This window comes from Ceratotherium simum, chromosome 2 (genome assembly GCF_057802395.1).
Source record: "Ceratotherium simum simum isolate JZ-2026a chromosome 2, ASM5780239v1, whole genome shotgun sequence".
Classification (NCBI taxonomy): Eukaryota; Metazoa; Chordata; class Mammalia; order Perissodactyla; family Rhinocerotidae; genus Ceratotherium; species Ceratotherium simum.
Window position 1 is genome coordinate 85,922,725 of NC_141901.1, and position 21,090 is coordinate 85,943,814.

At 37.4% G+C, this 21,090-nt stretch overlaps 1 protein-coding gene across 7 annotated transcripts in view; it reads right to left on the minus strand.

Annotated features, from left to right (window-relative positions):
* Window positions 1–16,019: 16,019 nt before the first annotated feature.
* Window positions 16,020–21,090, minus strand: part of ST6GALNAC3 (ST6 N-acetylgalactosaminide alpha-2,6-sialyltransferase 3) — a 501,982-nt gene continuing 496,911 nt past the window's right edge. For 4 of the 7 annotated variants that reach the window (XM_014788276.2, XM_087448844.1, XM_087448849.1 and 1 more), the window contains 2 exons: window positions 19,320–19,427; window positions 16,020–18,238 (listed from right to left, as the gene is read on the minus strand). In XM_014788276.2, the coding sequence (XP_014643762.1) occupies window positions 18,052–18,238; window positions 19,320–19,427 (295 nt within the window). In that variant the 3' untranslated portion in view covers window positions 16,020–18,051. The remainder of the gene's footprint in view (window positions 18,239–19,319; window positions 19,428–21,090) is intronic. The other 3 variants (XM_014788277.2, XM_087448831.1, XM_087448825.1) reach the window with 3 other exon arrangements.

A 21,090-nucleotide genomic window follows, 5' to 3' on the forward strand; every position in this document is an offset into this window, starting at 1 on the left:
AATCTCTCTCTTCCTTCACCATGTGAGGACACTGCCAGAAAACAGTCATCTGCAAGCCAGGAAGAGAGTTCTCACCAGGAAGTGAATTGGCCAGCACCTTGATCTTTGACTTCCCAGCCTTCAGAATCGAGAAATAAATGTCTGTTGTGTAAGCCATACAGTCTATGGTATTTTGTTACAGTAGCTTAAGCTAAGACATTTCTGTATAAAAATCCTTTGTTAGATATGTCATATGCAAATATTTTCCCCAAGCTGTGGCTCATTTTTTGTTCTCTTAAGAGTGTTTTTCTTATAACAAAAGTTTTCAATTTTTATGAAGTCCAAGTTTTCAATTTTTTCTTTTGTGGATTGTGCTTCTGGTGTTATGTATAAGAGCTCTTCACTTAATCCAAAGTCATGAAGATTTTCTCCTAAGAGTTTTATAGGTTTAAGTCTATGATCCATTCTGAATTAACTTTTGTTTCGTTGGAAGAATAGATCTAAGTTCTTTGTTTTTTTATGCTTAGTGATATCTGATTGTTCCAGCACCATTTGTTGAAATGACTCTCTTTTCTTTATTACATTACCTTCGAACCTTTGACAAAACTCAGTTGAACATTTGTATAAGTTTATTTCTAAACTCTCAATTATCTTTCATTGATCTATGTTTCTATCCTTCCACCACACTGTTTTGATTACTGTAGCTCTATAGTAAGTCTTAAAATTGGGTAATTGTGACTTCTCCAACTTTGCTCTCTTTTAAAGTTATTTTGGTTGTTTTAGTTCCCTTGCCTTTCCATAAAATGTTAGAATCAGCTTGTCTATATCTATAAAAAATCCTGCTGGGATTTTTATTTATGTTTCTTTAAATGTATAAATGTCTTTGAAAGGGTAGTTTGGAACAAAGGGTAACCAGTGCCTCAATTGCAAGACATGCAGGATTGCAAGACCCATGAAGAATTGTGTCTCCAAAATTTGTACCAAAATAGGGGCCCGCCCTGTGGTTAACTGCGCGCGCTCTGCTCCTGGCGGCCCGGGTTCAGATCCCAGACACACACTGATGCACCGCTTGTCAGGCCATGCTGTGGCAGCATCCCATATAAAGCAGAGGAAGATGGGCATGGATGTTACCTCGGGGCTAGTCTTCCGCAGCAAAAAAGAGGAGGATTGGCATGGGTGTTAGCTCAGGGCCAATCTTCCTCACACACACACAAAATTTATACCAAAGTATTTCTCTCTTGTTTTTGTAGATATTATAAATTTGTAAATGTTTTTTTAGCTTCCAATTATTAATTGTCAATATATATAAATACAATAGGTTTTTGTATATTGATCTCTTTTCCTGCAATATTGCTAAGATCCTTAATTAATTCTAGAAGATTTTTGTAGGTTCGTTGGGATCGTCTATGTAAAAAACTCTGTCATACAGGAATACAGAGAGTTTTATTTTTCTATTCCCATCTTATACTTTTTATTTCCTTTTCTTGCCTTATCACACTGGCTAGGACTTCCAGTACAATGATGAATAGGAATGGTGAAAGCAGGTATCCTTGATTTGTTACCAAACGTAGGAGAAAAGCATTCAGTCTTTCACCATTTATGTGATGGTAGGTTGTAGGCTTTTGTAGATGCTTTTTTTATACACAGATTTAAAGGACCCATTTCTCCACCTCCTTCCTCTCTATGATTTCTCCAACATACTGTGGCTCTCACAGGCACCCTTTTCTGGTGCTCTGTCTATATATCCAGGCTGTTAGCCTCCCTGGGTTGTTTTGTACTTTCCCCAACTGGGTTCACGTTGAAGTGGAGAATTCAAATACAAGAGCCTTCAGTACCACTCCTGCTACTACCACCACTACTGTGGTGAGGCAGCTTCATTATTGTGGTTCCATCCTGCAGGAGCCTGACTTTCTGGGCCTCTGGTTGGAGAGAGAGAGAAAAATTTTTTTGGATGTTTTCCCAACCATGCATGATGCACTGTTCTAGGATTTGGGATACCTAAAGTGTAATCCAGGAGATATGAGAGGCAAAAAAAACAAACAAGCTGGGAATTGACTGTTATATGGGATGTTCTTCAAATTTTTGTGTGCATCCCCAGTCTACCTGCTACTATTTAGTTTTCAGGGTTCTCAGATAGTTCTTTTATATTTTTTGACTTCAGATTTTAGCCACAATCAGTGGGAGATAGGGTGGATTGTGCTCACACCTTCTTAAATGGAACCAGAAAACTGTCAACAATCTCTTAAGAAAGTTCCAACCTCAAGCTTACGCAAAACTCATGCTTACATCTCACTGACCAGAACTTAACAATATGACCATGCCCAGCTGCAAAGGTGCATGACCATATGCCCAGCCAAAAAGTAGAGGCTCTGTCACCGTGGAAGAATGGTAAAATAGATATTAGAGAACAGCTAGCAGTTTCTGCACCACTATCCTTACCTCCCAAAATCTTAAGGTCTAATAGGGGAGAAGGGCATGTAAAACATGTGTTATATTATTATATTGTAAGTGCTATAAGAGAGATTTGTCCTTATGAGCATCGTATCCACACTGGAATCTCTGAAATCAAGGGCACTCCGATGGTAATCATGCAGATCCCAAACCCTTTGTAATATTTTGAAAAACTTCACAAAAGTCATATGCTTAACTTTGATTAGGTTCCAAAAGTTAATGGAACATTACATTTCTCTCCCTTTTGTTGGAATTTTGTCAGCTCAATTAGTAATTCTAGTTTTGTCACCCTGATTAGAAGTTCAGAATAGATCTAAAATTTCTCTGTTATTAAAATTATGAAACAAATTACTTTTCACTTAATAAGTGCAATACAATAGACAATATCTTTCAAAACATGGAGTCACATGTTGTAGATTTTATTAGTCTAGATTCTTTGACAACAAATAAAAAAATAGCAAAAATCTAATTCAGTTTTTAGACAGCTGGTCTGAAACAAAAGAGAAAAAGAGCATTTATTGGCTCATGTAATTGGGAAAAATATACTGGAATAGGCATTTCACAATTTTTTTGAGGGTACAGAAGTATCACCAGCTAGTTTTTGTTTCTTCATTTCTATGCAACATGGGCATTTTTTCTGTTGAAGGGAAGATAGCTATTGGCCAGGTTGGCTGCTAGCATACCTTCATAGCAACATCACTGGGAAGAATCAATCTTTTCTCCCAGAATCTATACAACAATCAGAGGAAAGGGATCTGATTGTTCTTGCTTGGGATAGATACCCATTCTAAACCAATCACCATGGCCAAGATTATATGGTACAAAATTTGGCCCATCCTGGATTATTGGCCCACCCTTATGATCATGGTTTGTGACTGGATGAAGAGAGAGGGAAAAGAAAAGAGTATGTGTTGGAAGAAGAAAAATAACAGCTACCCAAAATTAATATGGAGTGCAATAAGAGAACCAAATGTTATACCTCAGGTTATTTTCTTATCCTTTCTTTTGGTTGGATATTTTATTTTTTATTCAATTCCATGCCTTTATCATCCACCACGTTTTTCCTTTGAGAAAGATCACGATCAGAGAAGCTCCTGAAATTGTTATAGTATATTCTAAATTTAACTTTCTTCTTTCTGTCAAGAGTTCTGAATTGTCACTTTGTGTCCCCAAGTCAGGAATATTTTCTATCATTAGAGCCAGAAAGGAAATCTCAACTTCTTTTGAGCCATAGGTGGTGTAGATCTGAAAGCTCTTTATTTTATTTTTTCTCTATCCCTTTGCCACATTCCAGCTGTGATATAGATAACCTAGTGCCAGGCTTGAGTGTTAATTTGAAATATTATAGTTTCCTACTACTTTAAAAAATGTCCCAAGCTATTTTTACTTAAACTTTCACCTGTCACTTACTAAATATTTATTAAATGAATAACCTGATAAATATTGCTCATTCACAATATCAAGTACCAAAGATATTTTTGTCTTTTTTTTGAGATCTTGCAATTTCTCTTCTATACACTTTACATTTATGATGCATGTTTCACCCTAATTTAAAATGTAATTTCAGCTTTTTCTTCTTTTTTCTAGCCTGTGGCTCATGCATTTTTGGAAATGATATTCCTGATATGACATCAATTTTAACAACTTGAATGCATTCCCCACTGTTTCTGGGGAATCTCAGAAGCTATCCAGTGCCAATGTGTCTGGGATTCTTAATTCCCAATGTGTTTGTTCCTGTGTGGGAAGCCAAGTCATAAACAACACATGCTTAGAATCAGATTTTAGTCCCTTACCTCTTGATAATGACTGAATTAATACTCCTTTATTCATACCTACTCATCCTGCTATGCTTCCTTTTACCTTGATGATCTTTGATCTAAATGAGTAATATTCTTTTCTCCATTCATTTGTACATTTGTAAACAAGATAATTTCTTAAAGTTTTTTCCCCCCATTTGATCTTGGTTTTCCTTACAAAGGCAACTCCATGGGACTATTCCTAGCCGGATTCATTCTCTCAAGCAATATACTAGATTTATTACAACTTTGTATATTTTGGTCAGTTTGGTCCATGATCAATCTTGACATAGGAAAATATGGAAATTTTGCTAATCAACATCGAGATGGGAAACTGAGGCATCACTAGTCTGCTCTCTTCTTTTTACTAACTATTTAGAATTTTCATGTATTCCCTCAGATTCGTGTGTCACTTTTATGTGGAGGCCTTTTTACCTCTTCTAGGTAGAGATGGAGAGGTAGGTAGCTTATTGGTAGCCCAAAGTGATCCTGCCAATGGTACTCATGACTTTGTGTAATTGCTTCCCTTTGAGGAACTTGCTTCTAACCAATAGTATGCCTGAACATTGAGAGGATGTCATGTCCATGATTGGATTATAAGAGATTATAACTTTGATGTTGCTAGCAGACTCTCTCCTATGGCAATTTTGATAAAGCAAGCTGCCATGTTGTGAATTGCCTTGTGGAGAGACTCACATGGCAAGGAACTAAAAGCAGCCTCCAGCTGACAGCCATCAAGGAACTGAATCTAGCCAACAACGATGTGAGCTTGCAAGTGTATCCTTCCCCAGGTGAGCTTTCAGATGAGATGTCAGTCCTGGGCGACGTCTTGATTGCAGCTTTGTGAGAGACTCTAAACAAGAGGACCTAGATAAGCTGTGCCTGTATTCCTGCCCTACAGAAACTGTGATATAATACATGTGTGTTGTTTTAAGCTACTAAGTTTCTGGTAATTTGTTATGGAGCAATAGATAACTAATAGGGATCTTGGAGCTTTTATGATAGTCTGTACAAATTTCTAACATGGCACTTTTCACACCTTATTTTCTATTATATTGAGGACTCCCATATTTGTATCTTTAGGCTAGACCTCTCTCCTGAGCTTCCCATGGAAAACTTCATTTCAATGCCCTATACTCACCTCAAAGTGACTATATCTAAAACTAATTCATCTCCAATTGCTTCCTCCTCTATATTTCCTATCATATATAGTAGTATCAATATCTGCCCAATTGTTCAATCCCTAACTTGTGAATTATCCTTGATTTCTCTCCCTTTTCTGTGATCTTTTTAAACAGCAATCAGATATACTCCTTTGTTTAAAACATTTCTATGCTTTCCATGTGTTGCTCTTATAATAAAGTTAAATTTCCTTAGGACAGCCTGTAAGACTTGTGTGATATGACCTCTGATTAAATTGCTTGTTTCTCTCTAACCACAACCTTCCACCTCTCACCTCCGTGGTTTTCCTTCAATCAGCCAAAAACCTTCTTTTAGATTCTTGAACCTGTCATGCTTTCTCTCTTCTTCATGCCTTTCTGAATTATACTGTTCCTTGTCCAGGCTCATCTTCCTCATATCCGCTTTGCTTAATTCGCTTCTGCTCATCTTTCTGATCTTAGCTTAAATATACTTTCACAGAAAGACTGCCTTGATCATCCCCAACCTCTTGTCTGTGTTAGAATCTCCTCCATCATCACCCCCAAAGCACCTGTATTTTTCCGGTCTCAGCACTTAACTCATTGTTTGTGAATGCCTATTAACTTGTTTGTATCTCTCATTACACTGTAAACTCTATAAAGGCAGGAACTATGTTGAATTTTTTCACCAGTGAGTCCCTTATGCCTAGTAGAGTGTTCAGTTTTAATTTGTATTTCTTGTTCACTATAATGTGGAGCATTTTTTCATGTGCTTATTGGCCATTTGTATGTCTTCCTCTGTGAAGCATATGTTCAAATTGTTTGCCCAGGGCCGGCCCTGTGGCTTAGCGGTTGAGTGTGCGCGCTTCGCTACTGGCGGCCCGGGTTCGGATCCCGGGCGCGCACCAACGCACTGCTTCTCTGGCCATGCTGAGGCCATGTCCCACATGCAGCAACTAGAAGGATGTGCAGCTGTGACATACAACTATCTACCGGGGCTTTGGGGGAAAAATAAATAAATAAAATTTTAAAAAAATTGCCCATTTTAAATTAAAATGTTTGTCTTTTTATTATTGAGTGTTAAGAGTTCTTTACATATTCAGGATACAAGCCCTTTGTAAGCTATATATTGAAAATATTTTATCCTGTCAGTGGCTTGTATTTTCATTTTCTTAATAGTGTCTTTCAAAATGAAGTTTTAATATGATTAAATCCCATTTATTAAGATTTTTCTTTTCTGATTTTTGCATTTTGTATACTAGGAAATCTTGGTCTAACCCAAAGTCATGAAGATTTTATATTTTGTTTTCTTCTAGAATTTTTATTGTTTTATCTTTTATGCTTAGATAAATCATTCATTTCAGGTTAATTTTTCTGGTGTGAGGTAAGAATTGAGATTCACTTTTCTTCCATTTAGATATCCAGTTGTTCCAGCACCATATGTTGAAAAGACTGGTCTTTTTCCACTGAATTACTCCGGCATCTCTATGAAAATCAATTGACCAAATATATGTAGATCTCTTTCTGGACTCAATGACCACAGCTCATGAGACCACCTGGGTAGCCCTTCCAGTTGAATATATAATGGAGCAGAAGAACCATTAGGAAAGAATATAATATTTCAGCAGAGAAGATATTAATTTATGATCTTGCAACAGCTCTCTCCTCTCCCTTTACCCTCATTCGTGCCCCAGAATAACTCACCTACCACACAGGACAGCGTTTTTTCCTGGAATAGGTCACTTCCAGTAAGACATAAGTAGGTTATTTAGATCATGAGACCCATTTAATCACATAAAAGAGTATGACTCCTTTATTAGATTTTCTTTGGAAGTTGTAGACAACAGGTGAAAGTCGGGACAGCTGCATATTATGATTTTTGCTTTCCCAGTCTGTTTCTTAGCCCTGCTTAAGTCTCCAATTAGATGCATATAGCTATCATTACATTAGAAAATTTTCATTCCAGCTCAGTAGATAAGTATAGATGAAACTGTCATAAGAAAAAGCATAATCAGGGTAATTCACATTCATGGTAACTCCTAAAGCTGAGAGTGAATGCATATCAAGAATAATAACACAAGACTAATTGATCTACATGGATAAAAGGGATAAAATGGACCCATATTTACACCTTCATTGGTTCCATATCCTACGCTATTTGAATTCACAGCTTACTTTGAAATGTCTTTGAAAGATGCTGTTTGTTCAATAAATACATTTAAAAATAGTACCAGAGCCTTTACTGAAGCCTGGAGTCCCCTAGCAGATTCCAGAGAAGACAGGGAGAAGAGTTATTAGCATTTTACTGTATCATGGACATTTTCATTTCATTTTTCAAAAATAACTCCTACATTTTCAAGTAAACATTGCTCTTCTTCTACAAGATACTGCTGTTAGGAAGCCTCATCTTGCGTTAGATGAAAGTGTCTTTATATGTTGGTGGCTGTCTCCTGTATTAACCATTTCTATAAGGCATTGCTAATAGAAGTTCAAGATGCACATCCTGAGATCCGCGTGTGCTGTGTCATCCTGGGAGTTTGAATCACCCTATAGATATATTTGAACATTACTTGTACATATAATGTAATGATAATTTTTGTATCTGAATCATCATTTCCTTATACTTCTTGTACTTCTGTATAACATATGACATTTTTATTTGCATCATTCTTGTGGCCATTACCTTGTTCTGAGTCATTTTGTAGTTAATTGGAATTTTGACTTATTTTTCTAAGGCAAGCTTGGTAAAGATAAATACTACAGCTTACCCATATCTATATTCTCCAAAGCCCTAATGAAGTACCATGAATTTGGTTGTATTCAGTGAATGTTTGTTAAGATAATATTTTTATATAGATATTAATAAAGACCAGGACTAATTCCATAGTTATATACTAATCATATCACTAAGCTTTCACTCGAGTGACATTGCCAAGAACACAATAAAGCTCATGGCCTATCCAATTCTCAGTAATGAGAAGACAGGTTTGACAGTGTGGGATGATTAAACTGCTTAATGTTCAATTAGCCTTCTTGAATTAAGTCTAGTAAAGGAAAAGGCAGATACTTTAAAGTTGTATTATGAAGAATATTATTTTACAAAAACTTTAAGAGGGCAATTTGAAAAGGGCATTGATTGCTCAAAACTTAAAATATCCAAGGCATCATTTTGAAACTACAAAGACTAGATAAAAAGATTATAAATATACTGAGAGTGCTACAGACTAGAAAACTGAAAAATGCAGCAAAACTAGATATGAAGAATTTATTTAATCTAGCAGGAACAGGAAAAGGTGGATAATATAAATGACCCCAAAATCTACGTGACATACATTCTCATAAATTACCAACATGAGGAATGCTATGATACTAAATGTAATTTCCTTGAGTCATTATATTTCAAAGACATAGCACAATAGCAAGTATACAAAAACAGGATGTATGAAATGTGAACAAATTTCCCCCACTGGGAAGCAAAGGAATTACAGCCCCTCGTGAAGCGTTATGAGAATGCAGTCAGTGATAAGCAGTTGCAGCGCTGGGGGTGGTGGTGCTGGCAGCATGTATGTGTAACTACCAGCAATTGAATGTACTCCCAGAATTTGGGAACCAACTCTAAACGTGAATTTGGTGAAATTTGCCATCATCAGAAATAACCTGTTTTAAGAGTTGGCTTCTGAATATACTGCTGCTAAGGCAAGGGGCTTCCAAAGCTCAACCATTTTAGGCTTATTTTTTCAGAGCTTCAGTGTGAAATCTTGCCTTCTCACATGGATTTGCATCTTATTTCACAGAACATGTGCTTTGCAGGGGACCTTGGGAGCCATTGAGTCCAACTTTCTATCTACTCGCATGAAACACTGAAGAAGTGAGTGGTCTGATCTATCTGTCAATATTTCACACAAATTCACTCATTCTAAAAATCCACACTCTACTTTGGACTCTTCTGAATCTCCTGAGATAAAATCTGAAATTTCATTCATTGGCTCTAGTTCTGTGCAATGGAGTCACAGAGTTTAAAACTAATTTCGCATCTGCATTAATGCCTTTTAAATGTTTGAATCTAGTTCTCCCTAAAACATTCTATCAAGCTAGCTGATGTTTTCAATCCCTGGTGCAACAAGACTTCTAGTTCCTCATGATGCTGGTCGTTCTTAACCTGTTCCCTGTCTTTTGAAGGAATTCTCATTTGTCTGTATCTTTAAAGTATTGTGATTCCCACTGCAATAGAAAAATGGACAAAATATCAGAGGAGCTGATTCATGAAAGAAGAAATATAAACTGCCAATAAATATGCAGTATTAAACAAAAATGTTTAATTTCCATAGTAATCAATTAAATGCTAATTAAAGCAAAATCACCCTTTTTGCACAAGTAAAATTGGCAGAGATAGAAAAAAATAACACCAAGCAGGCACTACCATACAGTAAAAGAAAAAAAAAAATCAGAAAAGTGTTCAAAAATTCATGGACAAACGTTTATCACATAGAGAAAAGTGACAATGGAGGAATGGTTAAGTAGATTATGGCACAATGTAGTTATTGAGAATGTTTTAGGATGACAGTGACATTGGGAAAATGTTTGCAATTTCTTAAGGAGAAAAAGCAGGCTATATAATAGCTGATATATATGTATATATGTATAATGTTATTGGTATCTACAGAAATGTACTGGATGAATACTGAGCAGTGTGATAATGAGTATCATGTCAGTGTCTCTGACAATGAAAATATGCTACTTGTCAAATCAGAAATGGATAAAAACAAGTTTTAAAAATACTTCCCAAAGTGGTCTGATCAATTCCAACCTTGCTGCTTGTTCTTTGACTTTTCTTCTATGCGTCTTAGGTCATAGTGTCCCTTTGAATTGCTATGTCTTATACTAGAGTGTTCTAAAACCTCCAAATATTTTTCATGAGTACTGCTGTGAAGTCATGATGCTGTATTTTTTGAACCTAAGTGCCTGGCTTTACATTTGTTCCTGTCAAATTTCATTTGATTTCATTGAACCCATATGTTGTGCTGTTGAACGTTTTTTTCTTTTTCTATTGTTCCATATTGAACAGCCATCCACAGCTCTGCATGATCCACAGATACATTTGCATGACATTAATGTCCTCATCCAACATTAATGTCCTCTTATCCATCAAAGATTGTAAAGTATGCCTTTTTTTTTACTGGAGATGAAACCCATTACAATCAGCACCAACAAAAGATGTGTTGGACAAGCCATTTTAATTTGAAGTAAAACTGCCCCTGAAAATGGAAGACTATTCTAAGTAAATTTCATTGTAGGTGTTATACTTCTGGGGAAACAGGCATTTGGAGGAAAATTATTTTGGAAGATTATATAGAGTTTTAAGTGATTTCATAAGCTAGAAAAGAGTATATTTGAAAAGTTTTACCAATGATAGATGCAAGAACTCTTAACAATGCATGGTGTGAGATACTGCTGTTGTACCCTGTACGCTTGCGTTATTCAAGAATTTTAGCCACGGGCTTAGGGATAGGGAGAACCTCAATTTATTCATGTAAAGCACCTTAAGATATTCTTATCAGCAGTTATAACTGTTAGAAAGAAATTCAAACCTATATCATTTACCAACCAGGTGCTATAGTCTCTTGTCCTTAAAAGGAATTTCACATTGATTTGGAAGAAGGTAAACATTAGTAGGTTCTCTTCTCTAATTATTTTGTTTTTAGAGTCTCAACTAATCTCTCTCAATAGACAAACTACGAAAATTTATATGCTAACATGAAAAGCATTTTTCCCAAGACAGCAAATAGTTTCCTATTAGGTGAGAAAGAAGTGTAGGATGTGAAATACTATTAGCATTAAGGGAATTTCTAGATATTTTAAAGAAAATAATGTCAAAGAATGGAAAGTATTGGGAAGGGAAGAGAAATGTTGAGAGCTGAAGAGAAAGACAGATATTGAGTATACTAAATCTCTCTCCCCTGCCACTGCCACCCTATTTCTTTTTCTTTTAATGACAAATCCTCACTGGCTTTGTTCACATCTCCTCACTTGTCTTCTTGTAAAAGTAAACCAAACTGAAATATACAGCAGCCCTTTGCCACTTAGTAAGCCTCATTCTAAAGCATGGTGCCTATAAATAAAGCAATATAATGCCAGGAAAAAAAAAACCTCACCAAATGCACAATTGTGCATTTACAGTCTCTTCTATAAATAGATGGAGATTACAGGTTTTTAAAGTGAATGAGAGAGTACAGCAAAAATTGTGTGAACTCAGAAAAAAGAAGGAAGCATAAAATATCCTGTATGGAATAGAAATGGGTATTTACTCAGAAGCAATGACAACAAAGTTAAACACAAGGAAATTAGTACTTTGTAGCTTCGGTAAGAAGGAACCATGAAATGCCCTGGTTTTGGTCCCTTTGGAGTTTCTTAGAAGAAACTGCTCACTATGTAGGCAAATATATGAATTTAGCAGTTGGCTATTTATTCGTCAAGATGTTCGTCACTTTTATGAAAGTGAGCTTCTATTTTTCTGAAGTCTCAAAGGCATGAACAAAAGGAGACATATCTGTGGAGAAAGAAGAGCTTTTTACTCCATAAACAAATTGTGCCTGTGCTGAAAAGAAAAAAAAGGTAGAGAACTTAAAAAAAAACGAAATGAGGTTTTCGGCAATGTGACAATGCCCAAGGATAGGTCTGATCTGAGGCCTTAGCAATTTACACGGAATTTTACTCTAGTGGTTTCTCTAAGGTTCAGCAAAGACAAGAGACAAAACAATATGCCATTTCTGAGCCAGAGGAACCATTTTCAGAGCCTAGTGCATATAGTTTCAAAATTCTCCTCTTCTAACTATCATATGAGTGGACTGTAAAGAAAAAGACCCTTTCGATCTTGCGTGGTGGTTGAGTCTTGAAGGGCATTTGGGGCTTTGATTTACCTTCCAGAAGACAATGTGGGCTCAAAAATCATGTGCAGTGCAGAGATGAGTGCCAAACTGTCACCAGACATAGATCCTAACCCGCTTCTCTTGCCCTGCTGAAAAACCTAACTTTTATGTTTGACCTAATTCTCTGGTCTTCTTGCAAGTTGCAGGTGGTCCTTTATCTAACACCTTGGGGCCTTGAGCTGATGCGGTTTTCAGCTATGTTCCAGGAAGAAGCTCTAGGCAACGACAACCGCCCAGGTTGCTGCGCTGAGCTGGACCAAGTTGGCCCAGACCACGACCACGAGACTGGCACCAGCACAAATAGGCTGAAAATTGTACTAAAGTAACCTGCCCTCATTAACATCATAAATTCCCCTCCTCTGAGAGGGGCAAAGCAGCCATTTTTAGGTCATGTGTTGTATGGAGAAGCATGATTTTATTTTATTTTATTTATTTATTTTTTTTAAGATTTTATTTATTTATTTTTTCCCCCAAAGCCCCAGTAGATAGTCGTATGTCATAGCTGCACATCCTTCTAGTTGCTGTATGTGGGACTCAGCCTCAGGATGGACGGAGAAGTGGTGCCTCGGTGCGCGCCCGGGATCCGAACCCGGGCCGCCAGCATCGGAGCGCGCGCACTTAACCACCAAGCCACGGGGCTGGCCCGAGAAGCATGATTTTAAACTGTGTAAGTGCAAGCGTATGCCCACCTCTGCAAGCGATAATAAAACTTCTCCTTTGAATATTCATTCCCTACCCCAAGTAAAATTATCCACCTCCCCATGCTCGGAGGTTCATAGCTTTATGAAATTATTCTCTATGGTCGCCATTTTTCCTTGCTGCACGCCGCAAATAAAAAGTAGACTTTGTGAAACAACTACTTCTGGTGCAATTTGATTTAACTCCCAAGAAGGGACCCATGTTTCGTGTGGTAACAAAACTAAAGGGTAGCATTTCACCAACCAGTGCAGGTGGATTATTTCACTAAACCATGCAGCTGAATTGGTTTGAGGATGAGGACGCTTAGGCTTTCAGGATTATTCAGTAACATGACCTGACGGTTACACGAGGCAACCTCCATACTCAACAGCTCTTAGGAGAATCACGGCTCCATCATCTTCAATAATAAAAGAAGTAAGAAACTGAACTTCTACATTCTTTAAATTAGTCCTAGCACTTCACGACAGTGGCACATGGCCTAGTATTAGCAACAAATGCAGATAATAGAGACTATCAACAGTTACTAGGCTATCCCTTCCATTATGTGAATATTTCTACACGTCAGTGTGGGGAATCCTCTGATCATGAGTAGAATCAACACTAATTGGAGATTTTGGTTTCCAGGAATAAACTCTTCCAGTAAGTCATTTATGCATTTTTCCAGCTACTGTTCTGTGCTAAAAAAAAAAAAAGTGTAGGGGAAAAAGTATGAAAGAAGGAGACATGAGATAAGAATTTAAATCTCAGGAAGGCCATTAGTCTGTTTTCGAGTCACAGGCAAGTCACTTCACCTCTGTAGTCTATTTCCTCAACTCCGAGATGCAGGAGTTGGATTGGCTGGTCTCTAAAGCCCCTCGCAGCTCTAAAAGTCTAGACGACTTACAAAGGCTAGCACTGGCTCCGTCAGTCACTGGATCTATGTACACTATTAAAATGATGAGGTCTTGCCTTTTAAAAACGCAGTGAAGGGAAAAGCAAATTTTCCCTCATGGCCCTGGGGCTGTAAATCATTTGTTGTGCTAAGACACTGGACAACATGGTTTGTTTGCATTTGACATGTCACGTTGAACACTAGATGTGTGTGTTGTTAAAAAAAAAGTAAGCAGCCTGATTATATTTTCTTGCTTATTAAAATTAAACTGAACTTATAATTAATATCCAATTGACACCACCAGGTGAAGTACTTTAGTGTTGTCTTTTTTCTAAGGAAGTAATGAGTGATTCTCTTCTGATGGCTTTATACTTCTGGAAAGGTCAGCAAAGTCCCCAATTCAGACTCTTGCTCCCACATCAGCTGTTTCATTTCAAATCCTCAAAGAGCAATCTCCTCATATAATTTTCCTTTTTTCAGAATGGTCACAGTTCTGTAGCCATATAATAAAAATCATGCAAATCTGAGTTTGCTTACGCTAAAGATGGGCTTATTTGAATAGGACCAATGTTCATTCACTTCAGTGTGAATGAAGCTTGATGCGATGTTTTTCAACGTGACTTTAGCTGAGCTGCAATCGGGAGAGCCTACGTACGATACAGATGGCTGTACTTAAAGGTCTGATGTGTGACAACTGTGGCATCTAATTGTGTTCTCAGTTCTAGATTTAGCAGCTTCTCTAGCTTGATTCTTCTGGCCATTGAGTATGATTTTATGTACTCTTAGCAATCAGTACATTTAATTTAGGTTTTTGCTTTTTTTTCCATGAGGATTCAAAATGTAACCCAAAAAATTTCAGATGAAGTCTAAAATAGATTTTCTGTGATTCACAAACATTAGTGAAAAATATAGAATTGCATGTATGCCTTTATACACACACACACACCCACACACACCCACCCACACACCCACCCACACACACACAAATTGATTCTATGTGCATATATACAAACATCCCCTCAAGTTGGTTTTTCTTTGATAGGTTTGATAGCAACGTCAAATCATATATTATTTTAAAAGTTTCTTATTTATATTGCCATTGTAACAATATAAATCATTACTACTTATCACTAGGCTAACTTAGAAAGGATTCAAACATTCATTTTAAAACTCTTTTTAAATTTTCTTGCTTTTTTTCTAGGATTCTGCAGATTTAAAAATAGTATTTATTCTATTATTCTTAGCTTGCATGTTTTTATGCTGATTTCAGCAAATTGTGGCCATTTTCCATAGTCTATCTGCCTAGACTCTTGCATGGTATTGAAATATTTTATTTTTTACAGACATTAATTAACTTCTGGGATACATACACATCAGTGATGAGTGAGTTCAGTTAAATTTTATGATATTTAGATGCTGGATGACATCTCTTTCAGTTGACTAGAACCTGTGGAAGTGACCAGAGATTTGCATGACAAAGTACTCTCCTTGAATTGCTTCTTTGCCACGCTCTTCTCTGTCAGTAAATCTTGGAAAATTTCTCCTCAACATGGGAAAAATTAGACTTTGTATTTCCAGTAGAATTAGGAAGCTAAGGGTAAAGAAGAACAGGAAATGGAAGGAGAGAAAATTAAGACTACAGAGAAAAATAAATCATGAGATTCTATCAAAATGCTGATTACACTGGAAATTATCCAGTTAGGTCTACAAATTGAGAAGAGTGGTTTTTTTCTTTCCCACTATTAGGAAAAAAGAGACAAGAGACAACAACACCAAAAATGTAGAGTTGGGATTAAGAAAAGAAAGGAAAGGAAGAGGAGGGGAGGGAAGAGGAGGGAGGGAAGAGAAGGACACTCACCCCTCCAAAGGAAACACTGCCTGTTCTGCATACACCTGCTGCCCTAGAGTGAGGGATACAGGGCACTGGAGAGTCTCCTTCCTCAGAGAAAGCTAGACTGAGGCAAGATAGCAGGGAAGTTTTCAAAAGTTTCTCATTAGTAAGGGCTAAAACAAATCAAGTTGGTCCTTCATTTACCAGAAAACTAAGTAAATTGCTATGCCATTTCCTGCAGCATTCTGATAACCAAGGGGTCCTTTTTATTTAAAAATGGAAATTCTGTATCACAACAGGGGATAATAACAGTCTGAATTACAACGGTAACATTTGTATCCGTTTATTTTTCTTTGAGTGGGCATTTCTATCCATCATTAGCTCAAAAAAACCAATATACATAGAAGTGAAAATCACATAAGGAAACAACAAAAGAAGAACAACATTAACAGATCCAACAATGGAAGTGCTGCTTGGTAATTTTTAGAGATGTGCGTACTGGGGTATCAAAATGGTAGAAGAGCAGGAGAGAGACTTTTGCCCAAAATGGCCCATTTTAATGAAAATTAATCATGGGACTTAGCACTGGGAAAGACCAGCAAAATGCTCCTGAGGTGAAACGCATCATCACTTCCAGCTTCCAAAACATTTTGTAAGTTAAGCCTGGCTTTTGTCTTTTGGATCATTTGCAAGAATGTTTTTGGTCTTTCAGCTATTTTCTCAGCAAATCAACCTTCTAATATTTAATGAGCAATGAATATATGGAGAACAGAGTCATCACAAGACGGGAACAGGAAAGTGTACTTCTCTGCATTCATACCCTCCTGTTGTCTCTGCTTCCTCATCTTTTCCCCAGCAAAATAGAGTCATTAAAACAAAAAAAATCAAAAGTACCTATGTTCACAGGGGTCCCAGTCTATGGCCAAGACCATCCTTATGATACTTTTTGCATAATCCTGATATAATATATTGTATTTGGCACTGAAATCAATTTGTTACTAGTCTACATAAATGCTATTCTATACAAATATTAGCAAGGGGAGCAATCTGGAATATATCAGAGCAATTAACAAATTACAGATTATCTGCTAAGGAGATGTCAGAACGCATAGGCAATAGCCCAATGGGGTGGTCATGGGGATCGCACGGGACAGCATATGTGAAAGGACTCTGAATGACAAAGCACTTTGGACATCAAGGTCATTATATTGTTGTATAACAACTGATACACTGTGGGGAAAGTAAACCCTAAGAAGGCAAAAAACTCTGGTCAGATTTAATACAAGGAATCATTTCCTTTCCATGTCTAACAGTTGGCACTTAGCAATGATAATATAATGTATGGAGAGACACATCTTGGGCCTATAAAATAGACATCTGAATATACAAATATATATTAAGAAGAATGGTAGGATACAAATTGATGTAAAAATATGCTTTGCTTTCCTTGTTTCATGATTTTAAAAAGCATACAATTTTATGTTGTTGGATGTTGAAGCAGAGTTAGAAATCCTTTTGGTTATGTTTCATGAATGTTTTCACAGTATATGTTATTACAGTGTTGGTATCTTACGTGTTAAATAGCTTTCTGAAATACTTAGGACTCAACCAAAAATAACTAAACATTAATATAGCTCATTCTAGTAACATGTTTAGTTATATTGTTTGGGGCAGTGAGAATGGATTGGTGAGAGTGGAAATTCGTCAAGCTTTGTTAGTTGGCCTATTGTGAATTAAGCGTTTGAGATAGTCAAGTAATCCTGATGGGTATGATGTCCATAATATCATCACTGTTAATTAGGAAATGACCTGAGGCTTTAGCTGTAGGAGGTACTGTAGGAAGATGGTATGTCAGGAAGAGATTCTTCCCTGCCCTCAAGCTAACTAGTAACTGTGGTAAGATACTTGTACCCTGAGCATTTCTTGGGTCAGTGTCCGACAGTGGAGCTGCTCAGGTTCAAGAAACCACAGAGTCAATAACTTTGCCTCACGAGGCCAAATCCCATGGCATTTGGAAGTCACTCACTGTCAAGAATTCTGGGCAGCTATCTTGAAGGATAATCTTCCCATTTCTTAGGTCATTGCTGTCATTTACTGGCCTTCATTTCAATTCCAGTTAAATTATAAAGTGCAGTATGTAACGGTGAACCTTCAGAAAGAACATAATGAGCACAACCACCCTACACAGAATCCAAAGTTCAAATTACTGGCAGAGTCACCATCCATATCTGAGAATGTATAGAAACTTGATCATCATTGTTGTCTTTATCATCACCATCATCATGATTAGCATCATTAGCATCACAGTTGCAGCATCATGATCATGTCAAGCGGTATGGCAAGATCAGAAAAACCAACATCAAGACACTGTCCAGTTTGGGTGTGTAAATATTATCCTGTGTTTCTTGGCCCATTTAGCAAACACTTTCTTCTCAGTGATAAACCTATGCCCCCCATATGGGGCATGTTCATGAAGAAAATATTCATCACATTCATCTCTTCCTTGTTCATAGTAATGATAGGGGACTTTTCTATATCCTTCTGTCCTAGAAAAGAAAAGGGAAAAAAAAAAAAAAAAGAAAAGAAAAGGAGAGAAAGATTGAGATGAAGAATGAAGCATTCACTTACAAGAATCCATTATGTGCCCAGTAAATGCATTTACTTGCAAACCCATGCATGATTCTTGTCCATGAATTCAGTTAAAAGCTATTATGTATAAAAGCTTTTAAGAAAATGTACCAGGTCCTTAGTGCTTTAATAAATCAAATAAAATTTATATATCACACCAGTTACATTCAAACATATAGCTATCCCTTGAAGGAGGAAATTGTATATAATGGAAGCAAACTTTGGATAGCCTGATGCTCTTGCAGAGCTTGAAGCAGGTTGGTGATTTTGCAGAGTAAGATATTTGATTCAGCTGTGCTCCATTATGCTTATAGTTTGGGTAGAAATATTTGATCATGAAGATTGTGGCTTAGTTACCATTTTGACAATATGACTAAAATACTCTCGGAATTATATTGTGCCAATTGTTGGTAGGAAAATATATTTCATTACCTTGATGAAGCATGAGGGTTTGTATTATTAAATAATTAGAAACTATCCCACCAGCAGGGATATGCTGTGGATAAACACACCCATTTTAAATAAGGATCTGGCAGATTACTCACTTCTTAGTGAAATATAATTTCCAGGAATTCTTGTTAAGCTGTCAGCTTCTCTGAGGCTTCAGGACATTTGTCCTTCATAATCAAATATAACCGCTGAGTAGAGAGCCATCCATCAAGCTATTAGAGCAGCAGAAATGACAAATTTGCCTTGCAAATTAAATAACCACTAAACTTGCTCTGTATTTCCAAGCCACAAGTCCCTGATACGCCACTGATTAAGGGAAAAATGTTCCTTCTGACACTTGACTTTAGACTTTGGTAAATATTTGTCTTTTTATCACTCCTAAAAGTCACAACTCGGTACGCTGACAATAAAATGTCATGTCAGCAAAGAACACCAGGAAATAATTGTTGCTTTATCTGTTTCTCAGATTTATGGTATTAAAATGAATTGTGATATTTTGACAAGCTATCAGAATTGGAGATGCATAAAAATAATTTCCTGTGATCTTACCTGCAGTAGGTGTCATTTATCATGCCGTAGACGTGAATGCTATAACAGGCATCCATGGCCAGAATGAAGGTAAACCATCCTGTGCTGAGATAAGAGCCAGACTGGACTCTGGGGCAGAAGGGGGGACCAAAAACAAACAACGACAACAAACAAAACAGAAAACATACACAGAGCAACAATAAAGTGTGGTGAGATACGGGCAACCTTTTATCAAAAACATAGCACTAGTTATCAGGAAAAAGCATTAAGAAACTTGACAGTCTGTCAAAGATACACACTTATTTTGAATTATCTCTGAATAATTTATAGGCAGGCTCTCACTCTTACTACCTTAAGCCTAGAAGCTATATTGTATGGAAGAGAAGCCATATGGCAAATATCTGAAGTCAAATAATCCTGCTCCCTTCAGGTGAAACATAATTTATTTGATTTTCCGTAAGACACAAATTAGTGCTGTATATCAGAGGACAGGTTTTCTAAAAGTTGCTTGGAGCCCTGATGGGAACTGAATGATAATGGTGTTATCTTGCTTTCCTGGACATATCACTCTCTCTAAGGCTTGTGGGGTGTCTAAGTGTAAATTGGATGCAGTGTAGGTGAATCACTTGGTCCATGAAAGCATCTGAAAAGTTTTCCTTCACTGCTTCCCAGGCATCATGCAACAAGATTTTTCCTTTGTAAGACCTATGTTACCAACAGCTTCAACCCATTTTTATTGAACACCTACTACGTGTCAATCACTGTTGTAGATGCTGGGGATACAGCAGTTATCAAAACAACCAAAGCTTCTGTCTTCATGGAGGCCAAAGGATTGGATCTGGAGGTGACTCTGTTATAAAGCTTGGCCAGGGAAGGCCTCTTTGATTATGGTAGCAAAGATCTGAAAAAAAAGGGGAGGGGATGGAAAGAAGCCATGTGGACCATCTCGAGAAAGACAGTCTCATGTGTGCAGTCTTTCAACCCCCATCTTGGCCACATTAAGAAGGGGCCTTGGGCCTGGAATGCTTCCTTAACAAGAGATAAGGAGCCTTCACAGCCTGTGCCAGGCTTATTGCCTTGTATGGGAATATCTCTCCCTGTTTCAGACTCAATGTGTGCTCCTTTGTTTTGTTTAAGTGTGTGTCATATGGCACCTGGTCAGCCCCACTACTATATCTGTCCCCTGCAAAGAAGGGACAAGGTCCTTCATTCTGTGTCACAAGAGGTTGCACGCAGGCCAGTGGCTCTGAATCAGCTGCCAGGAAGGACCCAATGGCCATGGGGGACCAACATGCACTATTGGAGAGGATCTTGCTCTGTCTCTTCTCCGTGTGAGTAAAACGTTGTTCCATCCAGTGTTTGACTGTACTGTGTTTTCCTTGGCAATTCTGACAGTAAGATGCAGTGGGCAGAAGTGCTTGGACTTCTACTCCTGGTGATAGGAGACAGATGCCACTTGCTCAACAGGCCATATGAGAGAAAAGTGTTCTAGGAAAAGGAAATGTTAATGGCAAAAGCGCAATATGGAAGTGTGCTTGGTATGTTTAAGGAAAAGATGAGAAGCATAGTAACTGAAGGAGGAGAGTTGCTGATGTAGTTAGATGCAGTGCGGATTGGAGGGGTCTGCCAAATTCCAAATGGCTCAAGGGAATGTTTGATGAGAAGCTGCATCTCCACGCTTGTCTTTAGCCAAGGGGACTCACTTCATCCAAAACAGATGACTGCTTATCTCCTTAAAACTCTCCCCATAGTGGCATTTGGGTCACCCCAGATTGTTTGGCAACTGTGTAAT